At 44.5% G+C, this 21,666-nt stretch overlaps 1 protein-coding gene and 1 pseudogene across 1 annotated transcript in view; both read left to right on the forward strand.

The window, feature by feature from the left end:
- UTP6 (UTP6 small subunit processome component) overlaps positions 1-21,666 on the forward strand; it is a 47,224-nt gene that overhangs the window by 12,693 nt on the left and 12,865 nt on the right. The window contains 10 exon segments of the mRNA XM_049772781.1: positions 3,847-3,894; positions 4,275-4,338; positions 8,425-8,543; positions 10,194-10,271; positions 12,341-12,422; positions 14,737-14,818; positions 16,803-16,987; positions 19,616-19,638; positions 19,640-19,696; positions 20,198-20,275. Coding sequence (XP_049628738.1) covers positions 3,847-3,894; positions 4,275-4,338; positions 8,425-8,543; positions 10,194-10,271; positions 12,341-12,422; positions 14,737-14,818; positions 16,803-16,987; positions 19,616-19,638; positions 19,640-19,696; positions 20,198-20,275 — 816 coding nt within the window.
- On the forward strand, positions 1,111-1,226 carry LOC125995028 (uncharacterized; annotated as a pseudogene).

The raw sequence follows: 21,666 nt of genomic DNA on the forward strand, positions 1-21,666 counted from the left end.
TTCTTCCTCCTCCTCCCTCCTCCTCCCTCCTCTTCCTCTTTCCTCCTTCTCTTCTTCCTCCTCCTCCCTTCTCCTCCTTCCTCCTCCCTCCTCTTCCTCCTCTTCCCTCCTTTTCCTACTCCTCCCTTCTCCTCCACCCTTCTCCTCTTCCCTCCTCCACCTCTTCCTCCCTTCTCCTCCTCCCTCCTCTTCTTCCCTCTTCCTCCTCTTCCTCCCCCTCCTCCCTCCTTCTTCCTTCCTCTTTCCTCCCTCCCTCTTCTCTTCCTCTCTCCTCCTCCTCTCCTCCTCCTCCTCTTCCTCTCTCCCTCCTCTCCTCCTCCTCCTCTCCTCTTCCTCCTCCTCTCCTCCTCTCTCCTCCTCCTCTCTCTCTCCCTCTCCTCCTCCTCCTCTCTCCCTCCTCTTCCCCTCCTCCTCCTCCTCCTCCTCCTTCTCCCCTCCTCCCTCCTTCTCCTCCTCCTCCTGCTGCTGCTGCTGCTGGCTCTACACTCAGAAATCACTCCTGCAGGCTCAGGGACCATATGGGATGCCGGGATTCAAACCACTGACCTTCTGCCTTCAAAGCATGCAGATGCCTTGCATTCAGATGCTTTTCCCATCTCTGCTCAGGGGGTCAGTTCTGGCAGTGCACAGGGGACCATATAGTTCAGGGTTTGAACCTCAGCTTCTGCATGTAAGCCTTGTGTTCCATCTCATTAAACTTTTGGTCCGTCCTGCTGTAATGTTTTTGGGGCCACATCTGCCAGTATTCATAGCTTACTCCTGGCTCTGTATTGACTTCTGTCAGGTCTTAGGGGTCTCATGGCTGTTGTGGATTGAGCTTGGGTCAGCTATAAACAAGGCATAGTTATCTACTATATTATTTCTCTGGCCCCTATTATTTATTCTTTAAAACTTTTTTTAAATAGGGCCTGGAGAGATAGCACAGCGGTGTTTGCCTTGTAAGCAGCCGATCCAGGACCTAAGGTGGTTGGTTCGAATCCTGGTGTCCCATATGGTCCCTCGTGCCTGCCAGGAGCTATTTCTGAGCAGACAGCCAGGAGTAACCCCTGAGCACCGCCGGGTGTGACCCAAACCCCCCCCCCCCAAATTTTTTTTTTAAATAACTTTTGAGTCTACGGCCATACCACCCTGAACGTGCCTGATTTCATTTAATCTTGGAAGCTAAGCAGGGTCGGGCCTGGTTAGTACTTGGATGGGAGACCTGGGAATACCGGTTGCTGTAGGCTTAAAAACAAACAAACAACTTTTAATTTAATCACCATGAGATATACAGTTATAAAGTTGTTCATGATTGAGTTCCAAACATACAATGTTCAATACTCATTCCTTCACCAGTGCACATTTCCCACTACCGATGTCCTCAGGTTTCCCTCTTCCTCTCCTCCTGTCCGCTGCCTACCTCTATGGCAGATATATTCTCTCTCTCTCTCTCTCTCTCTCTCTCTCTCTCTCTCTCTCTCTCTCTCCCCCATTTTTTTTCTTTCTTTTTTTTTTTTTGGGCCACACCCGTTGACGCTCAGGGGTTAGTCCTGGCTATGCACTCAGAAGTCACTCCTGGCTTGGGAGACCATATGGGACACCGGGGGATCGAACCGCGGTCTGTCCTAGGCTAGAGCTGGCAAGGCAGACACCTTACCTCTAGTGCCACTGTGCCGGTCCCTCTTTTCTTTTTCTTTGATCACATCGGCGGCACTCAGGGGTACTCCTGGCTCTGTGTTCAGAAATCACTCCTGGCAGGCATGGGGGACCATATGGGATGTCGAGATTCGAACCATCATCTCACCTGAATCGGCTGTGTGCAAGGCAAACACCCTACTGCTGTGCTATCTCTCCGGCCTCTTCTGTTTCTCCTGTTAGATACTGTGCTTTGCAATATTGTCATTGAAAAGGTAACATGCATATCACTTTACCTCCCAGTTCTTGTCCAGAGTGATCATTTCCAACTATCACATTGTCTTCCTTAACTGCTTTCTCCTGCTCTTTGTGGCAAGCTTTTTACCATGGACCAAATAATTTGTCTTTGGGTTAAATTATTATCATATTATCTTTTATTCATTATATTCCTAAAAAGAGTACTATATTTCTATAGCCACTCCTTTCCTCTGACTCACTTCAATCAGCATAATACTCTTCATATCCATCCATGTATAAGCAAATTTTATGACTTAATTTTTTTTGCTGTAATCTTACTGAGCTGACGTTACTATGATATTTTGAGGTATAATGGCCATGTGAACCAGGGTCTACAGATCTGGAATAATTTGGTGGTTAGGCATTTTGATAAGGTTCATTTGTGGAGCTGGGTTGTTTCTGTGGCTATGGTATGTTGTGCCTTCCAGAAAGGGGAATCTGCTTGCCATCTTGTTTTTTGTTAGCCTGGACCAATCTCACTGGGAAGATTTGATTGTATCATGTTCTTTTTCAGAATTTTTTCTCTATGTAATCTAAGTGAAGTACCCTAAAGATTTAGAGGTGGATAATAAGTGGTTGGAGCAGGGGCAGCACTTAGTAATTTAGAATCCAACCTTAGCTCTAGCATTCAGATATGTTCTAGAAAATACTTTGAATTCCTCTGGAAGGACAAATTGTGGGTTGCTACCTCTCATTAAGACTCTTTAAGAATTGCTTTGAACAAATAGATAACACCTTACTGATGTTGGGGTAATTTTGGGCCATATCTGGTGCTCCTCAAAGATTGCTCCGGGCAGTGCTTGAGGATGGCAGTGGCAGAAGATGCATGGATCTGATCAGAGTTGGCTTCATGAAAGGCAGAAGCTTTAACTCCCAACCCGACTAGCTTTCTTCACCTAAGCAGCACATTTTGTAGTTAGTCTGATATGGTGAATGGGAATGGGGAGGTTGGTGGCAAATTATGTTATTGTTAGTACTGAAAGGCTTGGTGAGGAAGAGTCTATGTTGTATTATATGAAAGAATAACATGTTGTTATATATGACATTTGCACCTGTGACAAAACACATAATATATTTTTTTGTTTTTGTTTGTTTTTTTTTTTTTTCAGCCACACCCGTTTGCTCAGGGGTTACTCCTGGCTTAAGCACTCAGAAATTGCCCCTGGCTTGGGGGGCCCATATGGGACGCGGGGGGATCGAACCCTGGTCCTTCCTTGGCTAGTGCTCGCAAGGCAGACATCTTACCTCTAGTGCCACCTCACCGGTCCCCAAAACACATAATTTTTTTTTTGTGGTTTTTGGGTCACACCTGGCAGTGCTCAGGGGTTATTCCTGGCTCCAAGCTCAGAAATTGCTCCTGGCAGGCACGAAGGACCATATGGGGTGCTGGGATTCGAACCGATGACCTCCTGCATGAAAGGCCTTACCTCCATGCTATCTCTCCGACCCCAAAACATATATATATATATATTTTTTTTTTTTTGGTTTTTGGGCCACACCCGGCATTGCTCAGGGGTTACTCCTGGCTGTCTGCTCAGAAATAGCTCCTGGCAGGCACGGGGGACCGTATCGGACACCGGGATTCGAACCAACCACCTTAGGTCCTGGATCGACTGCTTGCAAGGCTAGCACCGCTGTGCTATCTCTCTGGGCCCGTCAAAACATGTATTTTTTAATTTAATTTAATTTTTTTTGGGTTTTGGGCCACAACTGGCGGTGCTCAGGGGTTTCTTCTGGCTGTGCACTCAGAAATCTCTCCTAGTAGGTTTGGGATATGGGATACTAGGTATTGAACCTGGGTCTGTCCCGGGTTGGCAGTGTGCAAGGCAAGAGCTCTACCACTGTGCTATCACTCCGGTCCTTGACAAAACTTGTTAATAGAAAACATGTAGAAAATTCAGATTCAGTCAACTTACTGCATTGTTTTTCTTGCAGGACGATGTTCAACTTTGGCTTTCTTATATCGTCTTTTGTAAGAAATGGGTGAGTGTTGGGCATCTGAGTCAGGACCGCTTCCTCTGGTGTGCTAGTCTGCTGTTTAAGCTTCGAGTTGGAATTGCCAAGTTTTTCTTGCATTGACAACTATAAAAAGAAAAGACTATGTAACAACATGTACATAACTGAATGACTGTTTAAATGGAAAGGAAAGTATCTTCATGTGCTTTTGTTAATCTAAAATTAAGAACATTTCAAAGAGATTTAGAAAGTTTGCCAGTTTAGGTATAAGACAATTGTGTGGATGGTATTCTTTATCCCTAGCAGTAGATCTTGCTCCATTGTATTTTAGCACTGGACAGGACATAGTACTTTAAGAGTAATGATTTTACTGTGCAGGAAATAAAATATTCTTCCTCTTTTTACAGGCTAATAAAACGCAACTTAGCAAGGTGTATTCTGCTATGTTGGCTATTCATTCGAACAAACCAGGTACAGTGAAATCTGTGTCAGCTCTTCCCAAACCCCCACTTGTTATACAGACTCAAGCTATTTTGGAATTTATTTTGCTTGAAATACTTAGAAGAAATTATTTTGAGAATTTATATGTGAGATTTAGGAGAGATTCAGGAGAGATTTCTGAGCGCATAGGCAGAAGTAACCCCCTGAGGGGCTGGCGAGGTGGCCCTAGAAGTAAGGTGTCTGCCTTGCAAGTGCTAGCCAAGGAAGGACTGTGGTTCGATTCCCCAGCATCCCATATGATCCCCCCAAGCCAGGGGCAATTTCTGAGTGCGTAGCCAGGAGTAATCCCTGAGCATCAAACGGGTGTGGCCCCCCCCCAAAAAAAAAAAAAAAAGTAACCCCTGAGTGCCACTGGTTGTGACCCAAAAACCAAAAAGTAAAATAAAATAATTTATACGTGACTATGATTAAATAATTACCTCTTAGCTCATCCCATCCTGCTGGTTATTGTCTCAGAAGTAAAATGTTCTTTTTTTAATTGTTTGGAGCCATACCTCATGTTGTTCAGGGGCTATTTCTGGCTGAGCTCCTTGATCACTGCTGGTGGTTTAATATGTGATGCTAGCAATCATCTAGTCCTTGGATCTGGGAGATAATACAAGAATTAAGGCACTTGCCTTGCATGCAGCCGACCCCTGTTCAATCCCTGGTACCTCATGTTTTCCCATCTCTTTTAGGAGCAACCCCTAAGAATTACCAAATGTGGACCGGTCTCTACTCCCCTCCCAGTGACCCCTCCCCTAAAATACAGGGGCCTGTGAGGGGCATTTTTCTTTGATGTACTCACAAGTTACATGCATAGGGATGGGGAGTACATAGATTTGGGGGTACATACATCCTATTCACCCAGCTCAGATTTGATCCCTGCTACTGGTGACTTCTGAGCATCTCCAGGTAGAGCTCTGGAGGCTACTAAGCACTACTAGTACTACCAGGATGGCAGGGTTGCTCCCTTGCTCCTATGGCCTGAGCATTACTACAGCCATGCCTCTTTGCATTGAGCCACCAGCTTCATTGGTCAAATTATTGTGGACTGGTCCCCAGGGCTCCCTTAATACCACTTGGGAGGCCCCTCAAAAGGTAGACACCAAAATCCAGAAGTTTTGTACTAAAGAAAGTCCAACATACCTATTTTCATCATTCATAGCCTTAGTCCAGATATAGTCACCAGCAATGGGTCATTTTTGGGGTAGGGGCCACAGTTAGGAATGATTAGGTTCTGCACTCAGGAATCATCACTTTGGCAGTGCTCAGGGACCATATGGGATGCTGGAGATTGAACTCAGGTCAGATGTATGATGACCTGGTACCTGATCTGCCATACTATCTCTCTAGCACCAGCCATATGTCATTTTACCAAAAGCACTCTTGCTTGTTAATGTAGTTCACCTTATTAAATTTCTAGGGAACTACATTGAATGTTTACTCAAAGTTAATTTATCATGTAGGACTTTAGTTTGTTTTAGGGCCGCATCTGATGTGCTTGAGGGCTGTTCCTGGCTTTGTGTCTGGGAGTTACCCCCTGTGGTGCTCAGAAGACCGGAGGTAGTGCTAGGGATCAAACCTAGCCTCTTGGATGCAAGACATCTGCTCAGCCCATTGTTCTATTTTTCTGGTACAAAAGGGTTTTTTTTGGGGATGGAAGGTATGGTCTGGGCTAAAAGCAGAGGTGCTCAGGAATCACTCCTTGTGGTGCTCAGGGGATTGAATTGAGACCAGTTTTGTACAAGATAATTGCCTTAACCCTGTGTACTATCTCTGACTTTCAAGGATTTTTTTTTAGAAAAAGATCAAACAAAATTAAACAATTAAAATTATTCCCAGCAGGCATGATAAATATTTTCACTTAAAATTCTGAGTAATTGGGGCTTGAGAGATAGCACAGTGGTGGGGCGTTTGCCTTGCATGCGGCCTACGCAAGAGGGACCTGGTTTAATTCCCGGCAGCCCATATGGTTCCCCAGCCTGCTAGGGGTGATTTCTTTTCTTTTCTTGTTTTTTTTTTTTTTTTTTTGGCCACACCTGGCAGCGCTCTAGTTACTCCTGGCTCTGCACTCAGAAATTGTCTGTGGCAGGCTCGAGGGACCATATGGGACGCCGGGATTTGAACCACCATCAGTCCTGGGTCGGCTGTGTCCAAGGCAAACCCCCTACCACTGTGCTACTGCTCCGGCCCCCTAAAAGAACATTGATATGATATGCTGCTCCCATGAACTGGTTTTGGTAACTAATCTTTCTTGTGCTTATCTGTGCTCAGAAATCGCACCTGGCAGGCTCGGAGGACCGACCATATGGGATGCCAGGAATTGAATCTCGGGTCTGTCCCTGGTTGACTGTGTGCAAAGCAAACGCCCTTTCACTGTGCTACAGCTACGGCCCCCTGGGGTTGATTTCTTTTTTTGTTTTTTGGGCCACACCTGGCACTGCTCACGGGTTACTCCTGGCTGTCTGCTCAGAAATAGCTCCTGGCAGGCACGGGGGACCATATGGGACACCGGGATTCGAACCAACCACCTTTGGTCCTGGATCGGCTGCTTGCAAGGCAAACACCACTGTGCTATCTCTCCGGGCCCTGGGGTTGATTTCTGAGTGCAGAAGCCAGCTCTGAGCACCGCTGGGTGTGGTTTAAAAACCAATCAACGGGGCCGGGCGGTGGCGCTGGAGGTAAGGTGCCTGCCTTGCCTGCGCTAGCCTAGGACGGACCGGACCGCGGTTCGATCCCCCGGCGTCCCATATGGTCCCCCAAGAAGCCAGGAGCAACTTCTGAGCGCATAGCCAGGAGTAACCCGTGAGCGTCAACGGGTGTGGCCCAAAAACCAAAAAAAAAAAAAAAAAACCCAATCAACCAACCAATCAATCAATAAATAAGTTTAAAAAAAAAAAGAAAAAGAAAATTTTGAGTTATTGAAGTAAATGAACTTTTTTTTTTGGTTTTTGGGCCACACCCGGCAGCGCTCAGGGGTTACTCCTGGCTCTATGCTCAGAAATCACTCCTGGCAGACACAGGGGACCATATGGGATGCTGGGATTCAAATCACTGACCTTCTGCATGCAAGGCAAATGTCTTACCTCCATGCTATCTCTACGGCCCTGTAAGTGAACTATTTTAAATACAGAGAAAAGAGAGAAGTAAGGAGGTTGGGAAAATAGTACAGCAAGTACGGCACTTGCCTTGCACATGGCCAACGTTGACTTGATCCCTGGCATCTAATGTGGTCCCTGTACATGTTAGGAGTCACTTGACTGCAGAGCCAGAAGTAACCCCTGAACCCCACTGGATGTGACCCAGAAACAAAATAAGAAAGAAAAGAGAAAAATGATCTTGTTTTTTTGACTCAAAGATGCACATTCTTTTCTAGCATTATAATACTTTTTTTTTTTTTTTGGGTTTTTGGGCCATACCCAGTGGTGCTCAGGGGTTACTCCTGGCTGTCTGCTCAGAAATAGCTCCTGGCAGGCACGGGGGACCATATGGGACACCGGTATTCGAACCAACCACCTTTGGTCCTGGATCGGCTGCTTGCAAGGCAAACACCACTGTGCTATCTCTCCGGGCCCTTATTTATAATACTTTAGTGATAGAGCACATGCTTTGCATATCTGTGAACTTGGGCCTTAAAGCTTGGACCAGAAAAGCAAGAAGCTTGTTATGTGACTAACAATACTGTTGATCTTAAATATGCACACATATTCCCACAGATGTTAATATTTACAACATTACAGATAATTTTTTAAATTTTATTTTGTCGAAACTATTATGATCTAAGTCCTTCATTGTTGAACATTACAGAGTTTCTTAACAAATGATTGGCACTAGTTCTTTGTTGATTGTTTTGGGGCTATACCCATTGATGTTCAGGAATGATGCTCCTGGCTCTGCACTCAGGAATTACTGCTGGCTGTACTTGGGGGATCATATGGGATACTGGGAATCAAATCTGGCCCCTGGTACTAGTTTTAATGGCATGATTAAAAAAATATCAAATAAGAAAATAGAAACATTGCTCTTGTTTGACTTGATCAGTTTCTTGAAATTAAGTCTATTTTTCTCTTGTAGCTTTGTGGATTATGGCGGCCAAATGGGAAATGGAAGATCGATTATCTTCAGAAAGTGCAAGACAGCTCTTTCTTCGTGCTTTGCGCTTTCATCCAGAGTGCCCAAAACTTTATCAGGAAGTAAGTGCTTATCAGATGAGGGACTAATACTTCAGTTTGGTCCTTTTATTTATTTATTTATTTATTTATTTATTTTGTTTTTTTGGGCCATGGGTGGTGCTCAGGGGTTACTCCTGGCTCTGTGCTCAGAAATTACTCTGGCAGGCTTGGGGGACCATATGGGATGCCAGGGATTGACCCAGATTGGCTGTGTACAAGGCAAAAACTCCGCTGTTGTGCTATTGCTCTAGACCCTTAGTTTGGTTCATTTGAAACGTTATAGTTAAAAAGTACTTAGGGACTGGAGTATATAGGATTAGGCACTTGCTTTGTACTAGCTGATCTGGGTTTTATACCTCGAACCCCATATGATCCCAGGAGCCTTCCAGGAGTGATCCTTTACTATAGTAAGCCCTGAGCACTGCTGGGTGTGGTCCCCAAACAGTAAAATGAAAACTCTTCAATTTTGGGCTAGGGATGTAGCTGAGTGTTAGAATACATGATCTGGGGCCCGGAGATATAGCATGGAGGTAAGGCGTTTGCCTTTCATGCAGGAGGTCATCGGTTCAAATCCCGGTGTCCCATATGGTCCCCCGTGTCTGCCAGGAGCGATTTCTGAGCCTGGAGCCAGGAATAACCCCTGAGCACTGCCGGGTGTGACCCAAAAACCACAAAAAAAAAAAAAAAAAAAGAATACATGATCTGCATTGGGTTTAATCTGGAACCAAACTTTCCCTCTCCTCAATGTCCCCTTCCCCACTTTTCCATAGTCTTTGTTTTTGTTTCTGTTTGTTTTTGAACCACACCTGGTTGTAGTCAGGACTTATTTCTAGCTTTGTATTCAGGTCACTCGTGGTGGGACTTGGGTAATCGTAAGGGGGTGCTGGAAATTGAATTTAGGTTGGCTGAAAGCTAAGTGTCTTGCCTGCTATACTATTTTTTCACCCCTAAAGTCTTTTATAGAGAGTAGAGGTAAGTAGGGAGGTTCTAGGGGAACGGAGCCTGAAGGGTATTTCTGGACCAGGATTAGCTGTACACCTTGTTCGTTATCCATGTTTTTAGTGAACTTGTACCTTCTCATTATGGTCTAGAAAGAGAGGCAACAATTGGTCATTTTTGTGGGGAGGGAAAGGGATCACTGAGTGCTATACATGGAGGTATTTTGGGGGTACCAGAACTGTACCTGGCAGTGCTTAGTGGGATACGTGGTACCTGAGACACAATCTGAACCCTCAATTATGCTAAATTTGTGTGTTCTGACTTGAGTCACATCATCAGCCTCCATTGATATATATATATATATATAATATATATATATATTATATATATATATATTTTTTTTTTTTCCACACCTCACAGTGTTTAGGGATTACTCCTGGTTCTAAACTCAGGAATCACACCTTGTGGGATGTGGGGACCATATAGGATTCTGGGGATGGAACCTGGATTTGCAGCTTGCAAGGCAAATGCCTTACTCTCTATGTTATTTCTCAAGCTCCTTGGTCCACAGTTTCAGATTAAATAATTACCCATGAAAAGTGGCATCTTAGGGTCTGGAGTGATAGTGCTGTGGGTAGGGTACTTGCTTTGCATATGATTGTCCAGGATTTTGTTTTGAGCCCACTTCAAAGTTAATTTTTAGAGTTCTAGTTTACTGTTTTCCTTCTGTAGTACTTTCGGATGGAACTGATGAATGCTGAGAAGTTGAGAAAGGAGAAGCAAGAATTTGAAAAAGCCAAGATGGATGTGGTAAGCTCCTAATGTATTATCACTTGCATATAAATGTTGAGCCTGTTTAGGAGTGAGAAAATCTTTGGAAGTAATTTTAGATTTTCAAGTTAGTGTCATATTTTGAAGCAGATGTGTTGATTAAATAGGCTTAATAACAGTATCTTAAACCCTTTCTCCCTTATCCCATGCCAGGGATCAAACCCAGGAACTTTTATATGTGTTGATGATACCAACTGTATCTCTGACTTGAGGGGGTTTGTGTTCTAGAAATAAACATTTGGGTAAATTGAAGAGGTCTTCAAAATTATGAGAGAACCAAGTGTAATTTATTATTTTTTTGGGGGGAGGGGACACATCCGGTGACACTCAGAGATTACTCCTAGCTATGCGCTCAGAAATCGCTCCTGGCTAGGTGGACCATATGGGACGCTGAGGATCAAACCAGGTCCATCCTGGATCTGCCGCATGCAAGGCAAATGTCCTACTGCTGTGCTATCGTTCTGCCCCTGTAATTTACTATTTAATGTCCAATTAATGCTTTGCATGACATATGTGGTTGCTTTCTTTTCTGTAATTTTTACCCATGAAAATAATAATTTGGAACAGGTTTTAGAATGTTAGAACTAACAAAAGGAAATTTTACTTTCTTCTTTTCTTTGTTTGGTTTTTGGGCCACACCTGGGAATGAAACCTAGGTTTGTCCTGGGTAGGCCTGTGTTCTCTCTCCAGCCCAGGAAGCTTTACTTTCATTTATTGTTGTGGTTTCCAGCTCCGACCTTTTTTTTCTCCAGTGGAGCTTGACCACACCTGGGCAGTTCTCAGGAGCTACGTTTAGCTCTGTGCTCTAGGTTTGCTCATGACAGTGTTGAGGAGACCATGTGGTGCTGAGAATCAGCCTGGGCCACCTGCATGCATGTCAGTCTTCCTAAGCTATCTGCCTGATACCTGTACTGATTTTTTGTTTTTGTCTTTGGGCCACACCTAGTAGCGCTCAGGGATTACTCCTGGCTCTGCACTCAGAAATCACTCCTGGCAGGCTCGGAGACTATATGGGATGCAGGGATTTGAACCATTGTCTGTTCTGTGTCAGCTCCATGCAAGACAAATGCCCTACTGTTGTGCTATCACTTCGTTCACTGTCCTGAAATACTTTTTTTACACCTTGCAGTACTCAGGTATTACTCCTGACTCTATTCAGGAATCACTCCTGGTGGGCTCGAGAGGCCATATGTGATGCCAGGAATTAAACCTAGATCTGCTGCATTCAAGGCAAATGCTTTATCCACTGTACTGTCTTTCAAGCCCTTTAGGCCTGAACTTTTATTTGAAATGGTATTGTATAGAATGATAAGCAAGGCATATGACACCAGACTGAGCAGGTCAAATGGAGGCTGTCAGCCTGTAATTCAGTTGAGAGATGAGAGATTTTATTCATGTTGCTCATTTTACAACTGACCCAGGTAAAGACGTGATGTGTCAGAACTAAGGTGGCACAAGTATTCTAGGACTGTTCATTTCCTCCTTCCTTCCTTCCTTCCTTCCTTCCTTCCTTCCTTCCTTCCTTCCTTCCTTCCTTCCTTCCTTCCTTCCTTCCTTCCTTCCTTCCTTCCTTCCTTCCTTCCTTCCTTCCTTCCTTCCTTCCTTCCTTCCTTCCTTCCACCTTCCTCCTTCCCCTCCCTCCCTCCCTCCCTCCCCCCTTCCTTCCACCCTCCCTCCCTCCTCCCCTCCCTCCCTCCTCCCTCCTTCCCTCCCTCCCTTCTTCCCTCCCTTCTTTCCTTCTTCTTTCTTTCTTTCTCTCTCTCCCTCCCTCCCTCCCTCCATCTATTTTTGGTTTGTTTGTTTTTTTGGGTCACACCCGCCAGCGTTCAGGGGTTACTACTGGCTCTATGCTCAGAAATTGTTCCTGCCAGGCTCGGAGGACCATATGGGATGCCAGGATTTGAACTGGGGTTCATCCTGTGTTGGCTGCATGCAAGCAAACGCCTAACCGTTATGCTATCCCTCCAGCTGGACTGTTCATTTTCATCTTTGTGTTTTTTCTACTTATTGGTACTGCCTATTAAGTTACTTCCCATATAATATTCTAGGTAAATGTTGATTATCCTGAGGAAATACTTCAGGGTGAGTTGGCACGAATCATCTACAAAAATTCCGTGACGAAAATTAAAAGTAAGTAGGTTTGGTGGGATAGTGAAATATTTTGTTAATATTGTGGAAAACTTTTTTTTTTTTGGGGGGGAGTCCACACCCGTTGACTCTCAGGGGTTACTCCTGGTTATGCAGTCAGAAATCGCTCCTGGCTAGATGAGACCATATGGGGGAATCGAACCGCAGTCTGTCCTAGGCTGGCGCTTGCAAGGCAGATGCTTTACCTCTAGCGCCACCACTCCAGCCCCCGAAGAGTTAGTTTTTGTTTTTGGGCTACACCTGGCATTGCACAGGGGTTACTCCTGGCTCTTTGCTCAGAAATTGCTCCTGGCAGGCTTGGAGGACCATATGGGATGCCAGAGATCAAACCCAGGTCTGTGTTAGGTCAGCCGCATGCCAGGCAAACACCCTACTGCTGTGCTATCACTCTGGCTCCAAGTCTTAACATTCTTTTTGGGTTATTTTATTTTTGGGTCACACCCCTAGCTCTTTGTTCAAGTATCACTTGAGAGGGGCCTGATGGACCATAGGGGTTGCCAGGGATCAAACTTGGGTCAATTGTATGCAAGGCAAATGCCTTACCTGTTGTACTGTTGTTTTAGCCCATTAGCTTATTTAGAAAAGTTGCGTATAGGGCCCGGAGAGATAGCACAGCGGCGTTTGCCTTGTAAGCAGCCAATCCAGGACCAAAGGTGGTTGGTTCGAATCCCGGTGTCCCATTTGGTCCCCCGTGGCTGCCAGGAGCTATTTCTTTTTTTTTTTTTTTTTTTTTTTTTTGTGGTTTTTGGGTCACACCCGGCAGTGCTCAGGGGTTACTCCTGGCTCCATGCTCAGAAATTGCTCCTGGCAGGCACGGGGGACCATATGGGACGCTGGGATTCGAACCGATGACCTCTTGCATGAAAGGCAAACGCCTTACCTCCATGCTATCTCTCCAGCCCCGCCAGGAGCTATTTCTGAGCAGACAGCCAGGAGTAACCCCTGAGCACTGCTGGGTGTGACCCAAAAACAACAAAAAAAGAAAAGTTGCATATATCTGTCTTATTTATTTATTATTTATTATTTATTATTTATTATTTATTTATTTATTTATTTATTTTTGGGATTTGGGCCATACCCAGCAGTGCTCAGGGGTTACTTCTGGCTATGTGCTCAGGAATCACTCTTGGCAGACTTGGGGAACCATATGCGATGCCAGCAATCGAACCCCAGTTCAACCTGGATCGGCAGCATGCCAGGCAAACACCCTATCACTCAGCTATCCCTCCGGCCCCATGACCTTTGTTTTAATCCTCAGCACCACACGTGGTTCCCCCATGATCAGTACCACACAAACCATAAAACAACTACTAAGATATTCGAGATTGGGGCCGGGCGGTGGCGCTAAAGGTAAGGTGCCTGCCTTGCCTGTGCTAGCCTTGGATGGACCGTGGTTCGATCCCCCGGTGTCCCATATGGTCCCCCAAACCAGGAGCAACTTCTGAGCACATAGCCAGGAGTAACCCCTGAGCGTTACGGGGTGTGGCCCAAAAACAAAAAAAAAAAAAAAAAAGATATTCGAGATTATCCAAAACATTAATAGTGACTTTGCTTATATAGTGGACTATGAGTTTATTTTTGTCTGATTTCCTAATTATAAGAAAAGAAGGTCAGTGCATCATGTTGTTGAATTTTTAGGGAACAGAGAGATGGCTCAAAGGTCTAGAGAGCATAAATAAGCCTTGCATCTGCCAGACTGAGTTGCTCTGAGCTATACTGGGTGTAACCCTGGAGACCCCTGAACACAGCCAGGTGTGCTTTTGGTGATCTAAGCATAGCATCACTGTACTGTGTACTAATTGACATTTCCACAAGCATATTTCTGAGTGGTTCCAGGGCTTCTGAGCTCTGTTGGGAGGTCCAAAAATAGAAGGGTGAACTTTTGGTGTGAATAAATAGTGCAGTCTTTTTTTTTTTTTTTTTTTTAACTTGATTGATTTCTGAGTCATACCCAGAAATCAAACTCAGGGGTTACTTCTTCTTCTTCTTTTTTTTTTTTTTTTTTTGGTTTTTCAGCCACACTGATGATGCTCAGGGGTTACTCCTGGCTATGTGCTCAGAAATTATTCCTGGTTTGGGGTACCATATCGGATGCTAGTGGTTTGAACTGCGGTCCATCTGGCTCTGCACTCAGAAATTGCCCCTGCCAGGCTGCGGGACCATATGGGATGCCGGGAATCGAATCAGGTTTCTCCCAGCTTGGCTGCATGCAGAGCAAACGCCCTACTGCTATACTGTCTTTCCGGCCTCAATACTTCAGTCTTAATTCCTTTTTCTCCTATTGTTTATATTTTAGGTGCAGAATTTCATGTGTCATTGCTTTCAATTGCACAGTTATTTGACTTTACCAAAGACCTGCAAAAAGAAATTTATGATGAGTAAGTAAAATAGTGGAAAGATGAAGATGTGATTTTTATCATGTTATTTTTTGGGGGGGGGTTGTAGTCAGGGATTTGGAACATAACTGGTAGTATACAAAGCTTAATACCTTGGGCTCATTGTACTATATGTGGTACTGGGGATTGAACCTGGGTGACTGCATGCAAGGCAAGAGCCCTATATACTATACTGGCTCCTGGCTTCCTGTTAAGGTTTTGAAGTTTGAATATTTTGGAAGGGGGAAAGAAGTGGGCTTAACTTCTGGCTCTGTGCTTAGGGTGGAGCTTGGGGGACCATTTGGGGTGCCAGGGATCAAATCCTAGTCAATTACCTATAAGAGAAACACCCTACTTACTATACTATGGCTCTAGCTTAAGAAAGCTTAAGTTTTAGAAGTACTGTATTATAGAAAGTTAGTATATTAGGAAGTTGGTTTGACTCACTGACTTCCCTTGGGAAATACCTTTGTTCAATAACATCTTTAGCATAAAAATCCATGTTCCTGCTTTTATGGCTTTTCTTTTGTTCATAAAATGAGAATTATTTTTAGGAATGCTTTGTGGTTGGATGTTGCAGATAGTTTTATTCTTCAGTGTTGAATCTCATAGTTTGAGAAATAATTTGTCTTACCCTATAACTATTTTTTTTTTTGGTAGAGGGGTAGTTCTTGAGCCCTCAGGGGATTACTTCCTGGATTCTTGGCCAGACCTGGCAGTATAGGCCTGACAGTTTCTTTTTTTTTTTTTGGTTTTGGGTCACACCCAGTAGTGCTCAGGGTTTACTCCTGGCTCTACGCTCAGAAATCACTCCTGGCAGGCACAGGGGACCATATGGGATGTCGGGATTTGAACCACCATCCTTCTGCATGAAAGGCAAACGCCTTACCTCCATGCTATCTCTCCGGCCCCTAGGCCTGACATTTTCAATGTGTGGGCTCTGCCATGCTGGGGGCTCATTCATGGGGGCTATCAGGGTTACAACTAGTGATGCTGTTCGGATTAGATATAATTCTGGGGATCTGGCTTGGGTCCTTATGAATGCTAGGCATCTGCCTCAGCCATGTGAGATGTCTGCCCAGACCCTAATGAATATTTCACTGTTATCATTACTTCTTGATAAAATGAGATAAATCTTCAATCAGTTTTCTTTTTAGATAATCTATAGGAATTTATTTTATATTAGGGCTTTCTCTTGGTTCCTCGCTTAGGGATCAGTTATGGTGGATCTTGGGAGGAGCATTTGGAGTGCCATGGTTTGAAGTAGAATTGGCCATCTGAAATACCTTATCAGCTGTTTTATTCTCCAATCCTGTAGAAGTTCATTCTTTTTGTTTTGGGGTCTCTTCCAGCCCTGTGCTTGGTGGGTGAGTTTGTTCTTGGTGTTTCTTGAAGGACTATTTGGGATCAAACCCAGGTCCCTTGCATGCAAAGCATGCTTTGCTTTTTTCTCATCCCATTGAACTGTCTTTCCAGCCCCTCTTTATGTTTTTTTTCCCTATAAATTCGGTGGTACTTTTTACTCTGCCTCTAGAAAATAAGGAACTTGAATATAAGGTTCTTCAGTCTTGAGGATAACTGCTTATTTGACTTTGTGAGCTCAATTAAAAGTGATATCTGAAACCTAATGGATGCTTCTGATCTACTAACATTATTTAGAAATCTAGTGGGAAGTTATGTGATTCTTGTAGGGAAAAGGTTCTTCTGAAATTAATCAACATGTACATTTTTCAGAGTAACATTTTCTCCATCTTCTTCTAACCATGGCTCCCTCCTGACCTTTATTGTGGTCCCCTTTGGTCCTCTCATCTCTTGCTGTGAACTCTCCCCGTCCATTTATGCAGTTTTACCTGTGGCTCTCTCAGTATCTGAATGGCACATGGGGCATATGGCCCCTGGTTGACAAATGGTATTTTTGAACATAACCCTTTTTTTGGTACTCTGAGTAAGTATCATATTGTAGATCTGCCAGGAAACTCTATTTTAGCCTTCAGGCTCTGCACACAGATGACCCACTCACTTGGGATTATGTAGCTCGGCGAGAGCTAGAGATGGAAGCTCAGCCAGAGGAACAGCAGCCTGTGACAAAGCAAGCCAAAGCAGCTGCGGTGGATCGGAAGGAGGAGAGGTCCTGCGCTGTGTATGAAGAGGCTGTGGGGACTTTAACTACTGGTGAGCATCACCTGGCCATGAGTATGAGCCTGAAACAGCAGTTTGTCTGGAGGACTGTTTACAGTGTGTCTCGCTATCTGGCTTGTTTCCTTGAGGATGAAAGATGTAATTTACTCAAGTGGTCATTCATTGATTCATTCCTCTTTTCTTTCTCATCCCTTTCCGTCCCTTGTTGGCATGACAGTGCCTGTGAATGCATGCGTTCCAATACTCATTGGGGGATGCATGCATCATTAGTTGCATTCTCCCATGCCTTATTGTGATGTGCTTAGCAAGGGTTATGTGTAGCAAGCATGATGACAAGGGGAATGATACTGGGCATTGAACTCTTAGCCTCTTCCCTGTAATGCAAATGTGTGGCTACACTGACCTGTCCCTAGGCCCCTAGAGGCAGCTTTTTTTTTTTTCTTTTGGGCCATACCCATTTGATGCTCAGGGGTTACTCCTGGCTAAGTGCTCAGAAATCGCCCCTGGCTTGGGGGTGACCATATGGGATGCTGGGGGATCGAACCACGGTCCTTCCTTGGCTAGCGCTTGCAAGGCAGACACCTTACCTCTAGTGCCACCTCGCTGGCCCCTAGAGGCAGCTTTTTTAATTTTCCTTGAGAGTAGTGATATTTATATTCATGGATTAGGAAATTAAAATGTAGACGATTCCCTAGGCATATAATCAACTGATCTTTGATAATGGGGCGAGAAATCCAAAATGGAGCAAGGAAAACCTCTTCAACAAGTGGTGTTTACACAACTGGTTAGCCACTTGCAAAAAAGCGAACTCAGACCCCCATCTAACACCATGCACAAAGGTCAAATCCAAATGGATTAAAGACCTTGGTATCAGGTCTGAAATCATAAGGTATATAGAACAACATGTAGGTAAAACACTCCATGATATTGAGACTAAGGGCTATTGTAAATAGTGCTGCAATGAACACAGGAGTGCAGAGAGCCTTTTTACGTTTGTGTTTTTGTGCAATCCTAGTATTGCTGGATCATCTAAGAGGTAATTTCTTGTTTTTTGAGGAATATCCATATTGTTTTTCAAAAAGGCTAGACTAGTTGGCATTCCTACCAACTGTGAATGAGAGTTCTTTTCTCCCTACATCCACACCAGCACTGGTTGTTTTGTTCTTTTTGTTTGTTTGGTTTTGGTTTTTGGGTCACACCCGGCAGCACTCGGGTAACTCCTGGCTTTGCACTCAGAAATCGCTCCTGGTAGGCACAGGGACCACATGGGATGCCGGGAATCGAACTGGGGACCATCCGGAGTTTGGCGAGTGCAAGGCAAATGCCCTTTCGCTGTGCTATAGTTCCGGCTTATTTTTGTTCTTTGTGATGTGTGCCAATCTCTGTATTGTGAAATGATACCTCACATCATTGTTGATTTGATTTGCATCTCCCTTATTCTCATTTGCTAATCTTCTTTTTGTTTGTTTGTTTGTTTGTTTTGGGTCACACCCGGCACCACTCAGGGGTTACTCCTGGCTCTATGCTTAGAAATCGCCCCTGGCAGGTACTAGGGACCATATGGGATGCCGGGATTCGAACCACCGTCCTTCTGTATGAAAGGCAAACACCTTGCCTCCATGTTATCTCTCCGGTCCCCTCATTTGCTAATCTTATTGATAATCAGAATACTTATTTTGGGGGGGCACACCTGCTGGTGCACAGAGGTTACTCCCAGCTCTTCACTCAGATATTACTCCTGGCAGGTTTGGAGAACCAGCTGGGGATCGAACCAGGTCAGTTGTGTGCAAGGCAGCTGCCCTACCTACTGTACTATCACTCTGCCCCCAAAATCCTTTTTCTGTTTTATATTAGATTAGCTTAAATTCTTGTTTATGTGAGTATGTTTCCTCCTCCCTCCAATGTCAGAGATGGAACCCAGCATTTCACACATACAAAGCTGCTGATATGTATTCCCACCTGCTTAAATTTGTCTTTCTTTTTTTGAGGGGGCGGCTTTGGGGAGCACTTGGGCCACACTGAGTAGTGCTCAGGGCTTATTCTTGGCTTAGGCATCACTCTGGCTGAACTTCCAAGGATCATATGTGGTGCCGGGGATCAAATTTGGGTTGGATGCTTCAAGGCAAGTGCTCTACCGGCCTGTACTGTATCTCTAGGACATAAATCCTCATTTTTTTGTTTTTGTTTTTTTGTTTTTGTTTTTGGGCCACATCCGTCGATGCTCAGGGATTACTCATGCATGGCTATACGCGCAGAAATTGCCCGTTTTGGGGGACCATATAGGATGCCGGGGGATCGAACTGCAGTTCGTCCTAGGCTAGTGCGGGCAAGGCAGACGTCTTACTCCTTGCACCAACACTCTGGCCCATAACTCCTCTTTTTTTTTGGGGGTGGGGGGTTTGTTGGTTTTTGGGCCACTTCTGTATCTATACTCAGGAATTACTCCTGGAGGGCTTGGGGGAGCATATGGATCTGCTGGGTATCAAACCTGGTTGGCTGCATGTAAGACTAAGTGCCCATTCACCACTGTGCTATTACTCCATCCTGCACTTAATAAACTCTTTTTTAGAGAATGTTTTACTTCCAAGAAAAAGATTTGTGGTGATAGTGAAACTATGTGATTTGGTAATCTGATCAACACACTCTTTGTGACTTTTCCAGAAGCCATGTGGAAGTGTTATATCAACCTTTTGCTTAGAAAGGTTTAATAAGAAGACAAGTAGTCGGTTTCTCAGATGAGAGGTTAAGGATTGACCTTACGTGATCTCGGTGGTTGACTCAAAAGGGATTATTTTAGAAAAGAATATTCATCACAGCTGGTTTAGGGCTGAGACAGAATCCAGGAAATTCACTCATTGTTGCTCTTTTTCCTGTGATGACCTTTCCCATTTGAAGACCTTGAGTAGCTTTGTATAGTTTTATTGTGTGGGTTGTTATTATTTTTATTTTCTGCCTTTTTAGGCTACACACAGTGCTACTCAGGGCTTTTTCTCTCTGGCTCTACACTCAAGGATTCACCCCTGGCAGGGTTTAGGCGGGGACCATATTCTATGTGTTCGTTAGAGATCAAACTCCAGCACCTGCTGGCAAGTGTCCCCACCCTTTGTTGGACTCTGCCTTGTGCAGTCACACAGCTCATCCTCATTTATCCTCTGGAGTTCTCTCTGCAGCCCCAAATTGCTTTTGATTTATTAGCGGACCACAGGATCTTTCAAATGAACTGAGGAATTTTACTTTTTTCAGAGGTTGGAAAGAACCATGACTGCTTTCAGGAAAGCACATGAACTCAAGCTGTTACCAGAATTCCAGTACAAGCAATGGGTAAGGACATGGAGAACATTGATTCAAATTGGTTTGTGCTGGTATCGTGTTTTGATACAGTTATGAGTTTATATATTTTGGATCAATAAACTAAGAGGTGGAATTGCTGGATTGTGTGGTAGTGCTGTTTTTAACTTCTGCTGCTTTATTTGGATGGGGGCAACTAACTAACAGGTTGCTTCAGAGGCTCTGGGCTTACGGATCACTCGGACTTGGGAGTCCATATGCAGTACCAGGCCTCAAACCCCCGTTGGGCACATGCAAGGCAAGTTTCTCTATACCACCTCTTTAGCATGTAACTTTAGCATATAACTTTAGTCATATAACTTCTTTCCTTTTTTTTTTTTTTTTTTGGCCATACCCTTGTGGTGCTCAGGGTTTACTCCTGCTTCTGTGCTCAGAAATCACTCCTGGCAGGCTCAGGGGACCATATGGGATGCCAGGGATCTATCCTGAGTCAATCACGTGCAAGGCAAATGCCCTACCTGCTGTGATATTGCTCCGGCCCCATCCACGTAACCTCTTGTTTTTTTTTTTTTTTTTTGTTTTGGTATTTGGTTTTTGGTTTTTGGGTCACACCCAGCAGTGGCACTCAAGGTTACTTCTGACTGTGCTCAGAAATTGCTCCTGGCAAGTTCTGAGGACCATATGGGAGACTGGGATTTGAACCATCATCAGTCCTGTATCAGCTGTGTGCAAGACAAACTCCCTACCACTGTACTATCTCTGGCCCCTTTTTGTCTTTTTGTTGTTGTTGTTGTTGTTTTTTTGGAGGGGTTAGGATTCTTTTCCTGTGCTACTGCTGGACTGGAGGCTCTGAGCAGGGAATGTATCTGATTGGCTTGTCACTGATTCTAGCTTATGGAATGTAATAATGGTGCTCGCTTTTGAGTGGATTCAGTATCAATAAATGCAACTTACTTTTTTTTCCCACAAACTGAGAAACTTTGATATTAGTGCCCCCTACCCCCAAGTTAAAATAATATGAATGCAAACATTTTGAGTAGAAACAGATGTGTCTGTTTTATATACTTGTTTGGTCTTTTTTTTTTTTTTTTTGGTTTTTGGGCCACACCCGGTAACGCTCAGGGGTTACTCCTGGCTATGTGCTCAGAAGTTGCTCCTGGCTTGGGGGACCATATGGGACGCCAGGGGATCGTACCGTGGTCCGTTCTAGGCTAGTGCAGCAAGGCAGACACTTACCTCTAGCGCCCACTGCCCGGGTCCCTTTGTTTGGTCTTTTTTTAGGGAGGGAAGTTTTGGGCTACATTTTGATTCTCTTCCTGACTAATCCTGGCTTTGTGCTAAAGGACGTGACCTCTGGTGGAGCTTTTGGGGTACCTTATGTGTGGTGCTGTGGCTTCCAAGCTGGGTCAGTGGGATAAAGTAAC

This window comes from Suncus etruscus, chromosome 1 (genome assembly GCF_024139225.1).
Source record: "Suncus etruscus isolate mSunEtr1 chromosome 1, mSunEtr1.pri.cur, whole genome shotgun sequence".
Classification (NCBI taxonomy): domain Eukaryota; kingdom Metazoa; phylum Chordata; class Mammalia; order Eulipotyphla; family Soricidae; genus Suncus; species Suncus etruscus.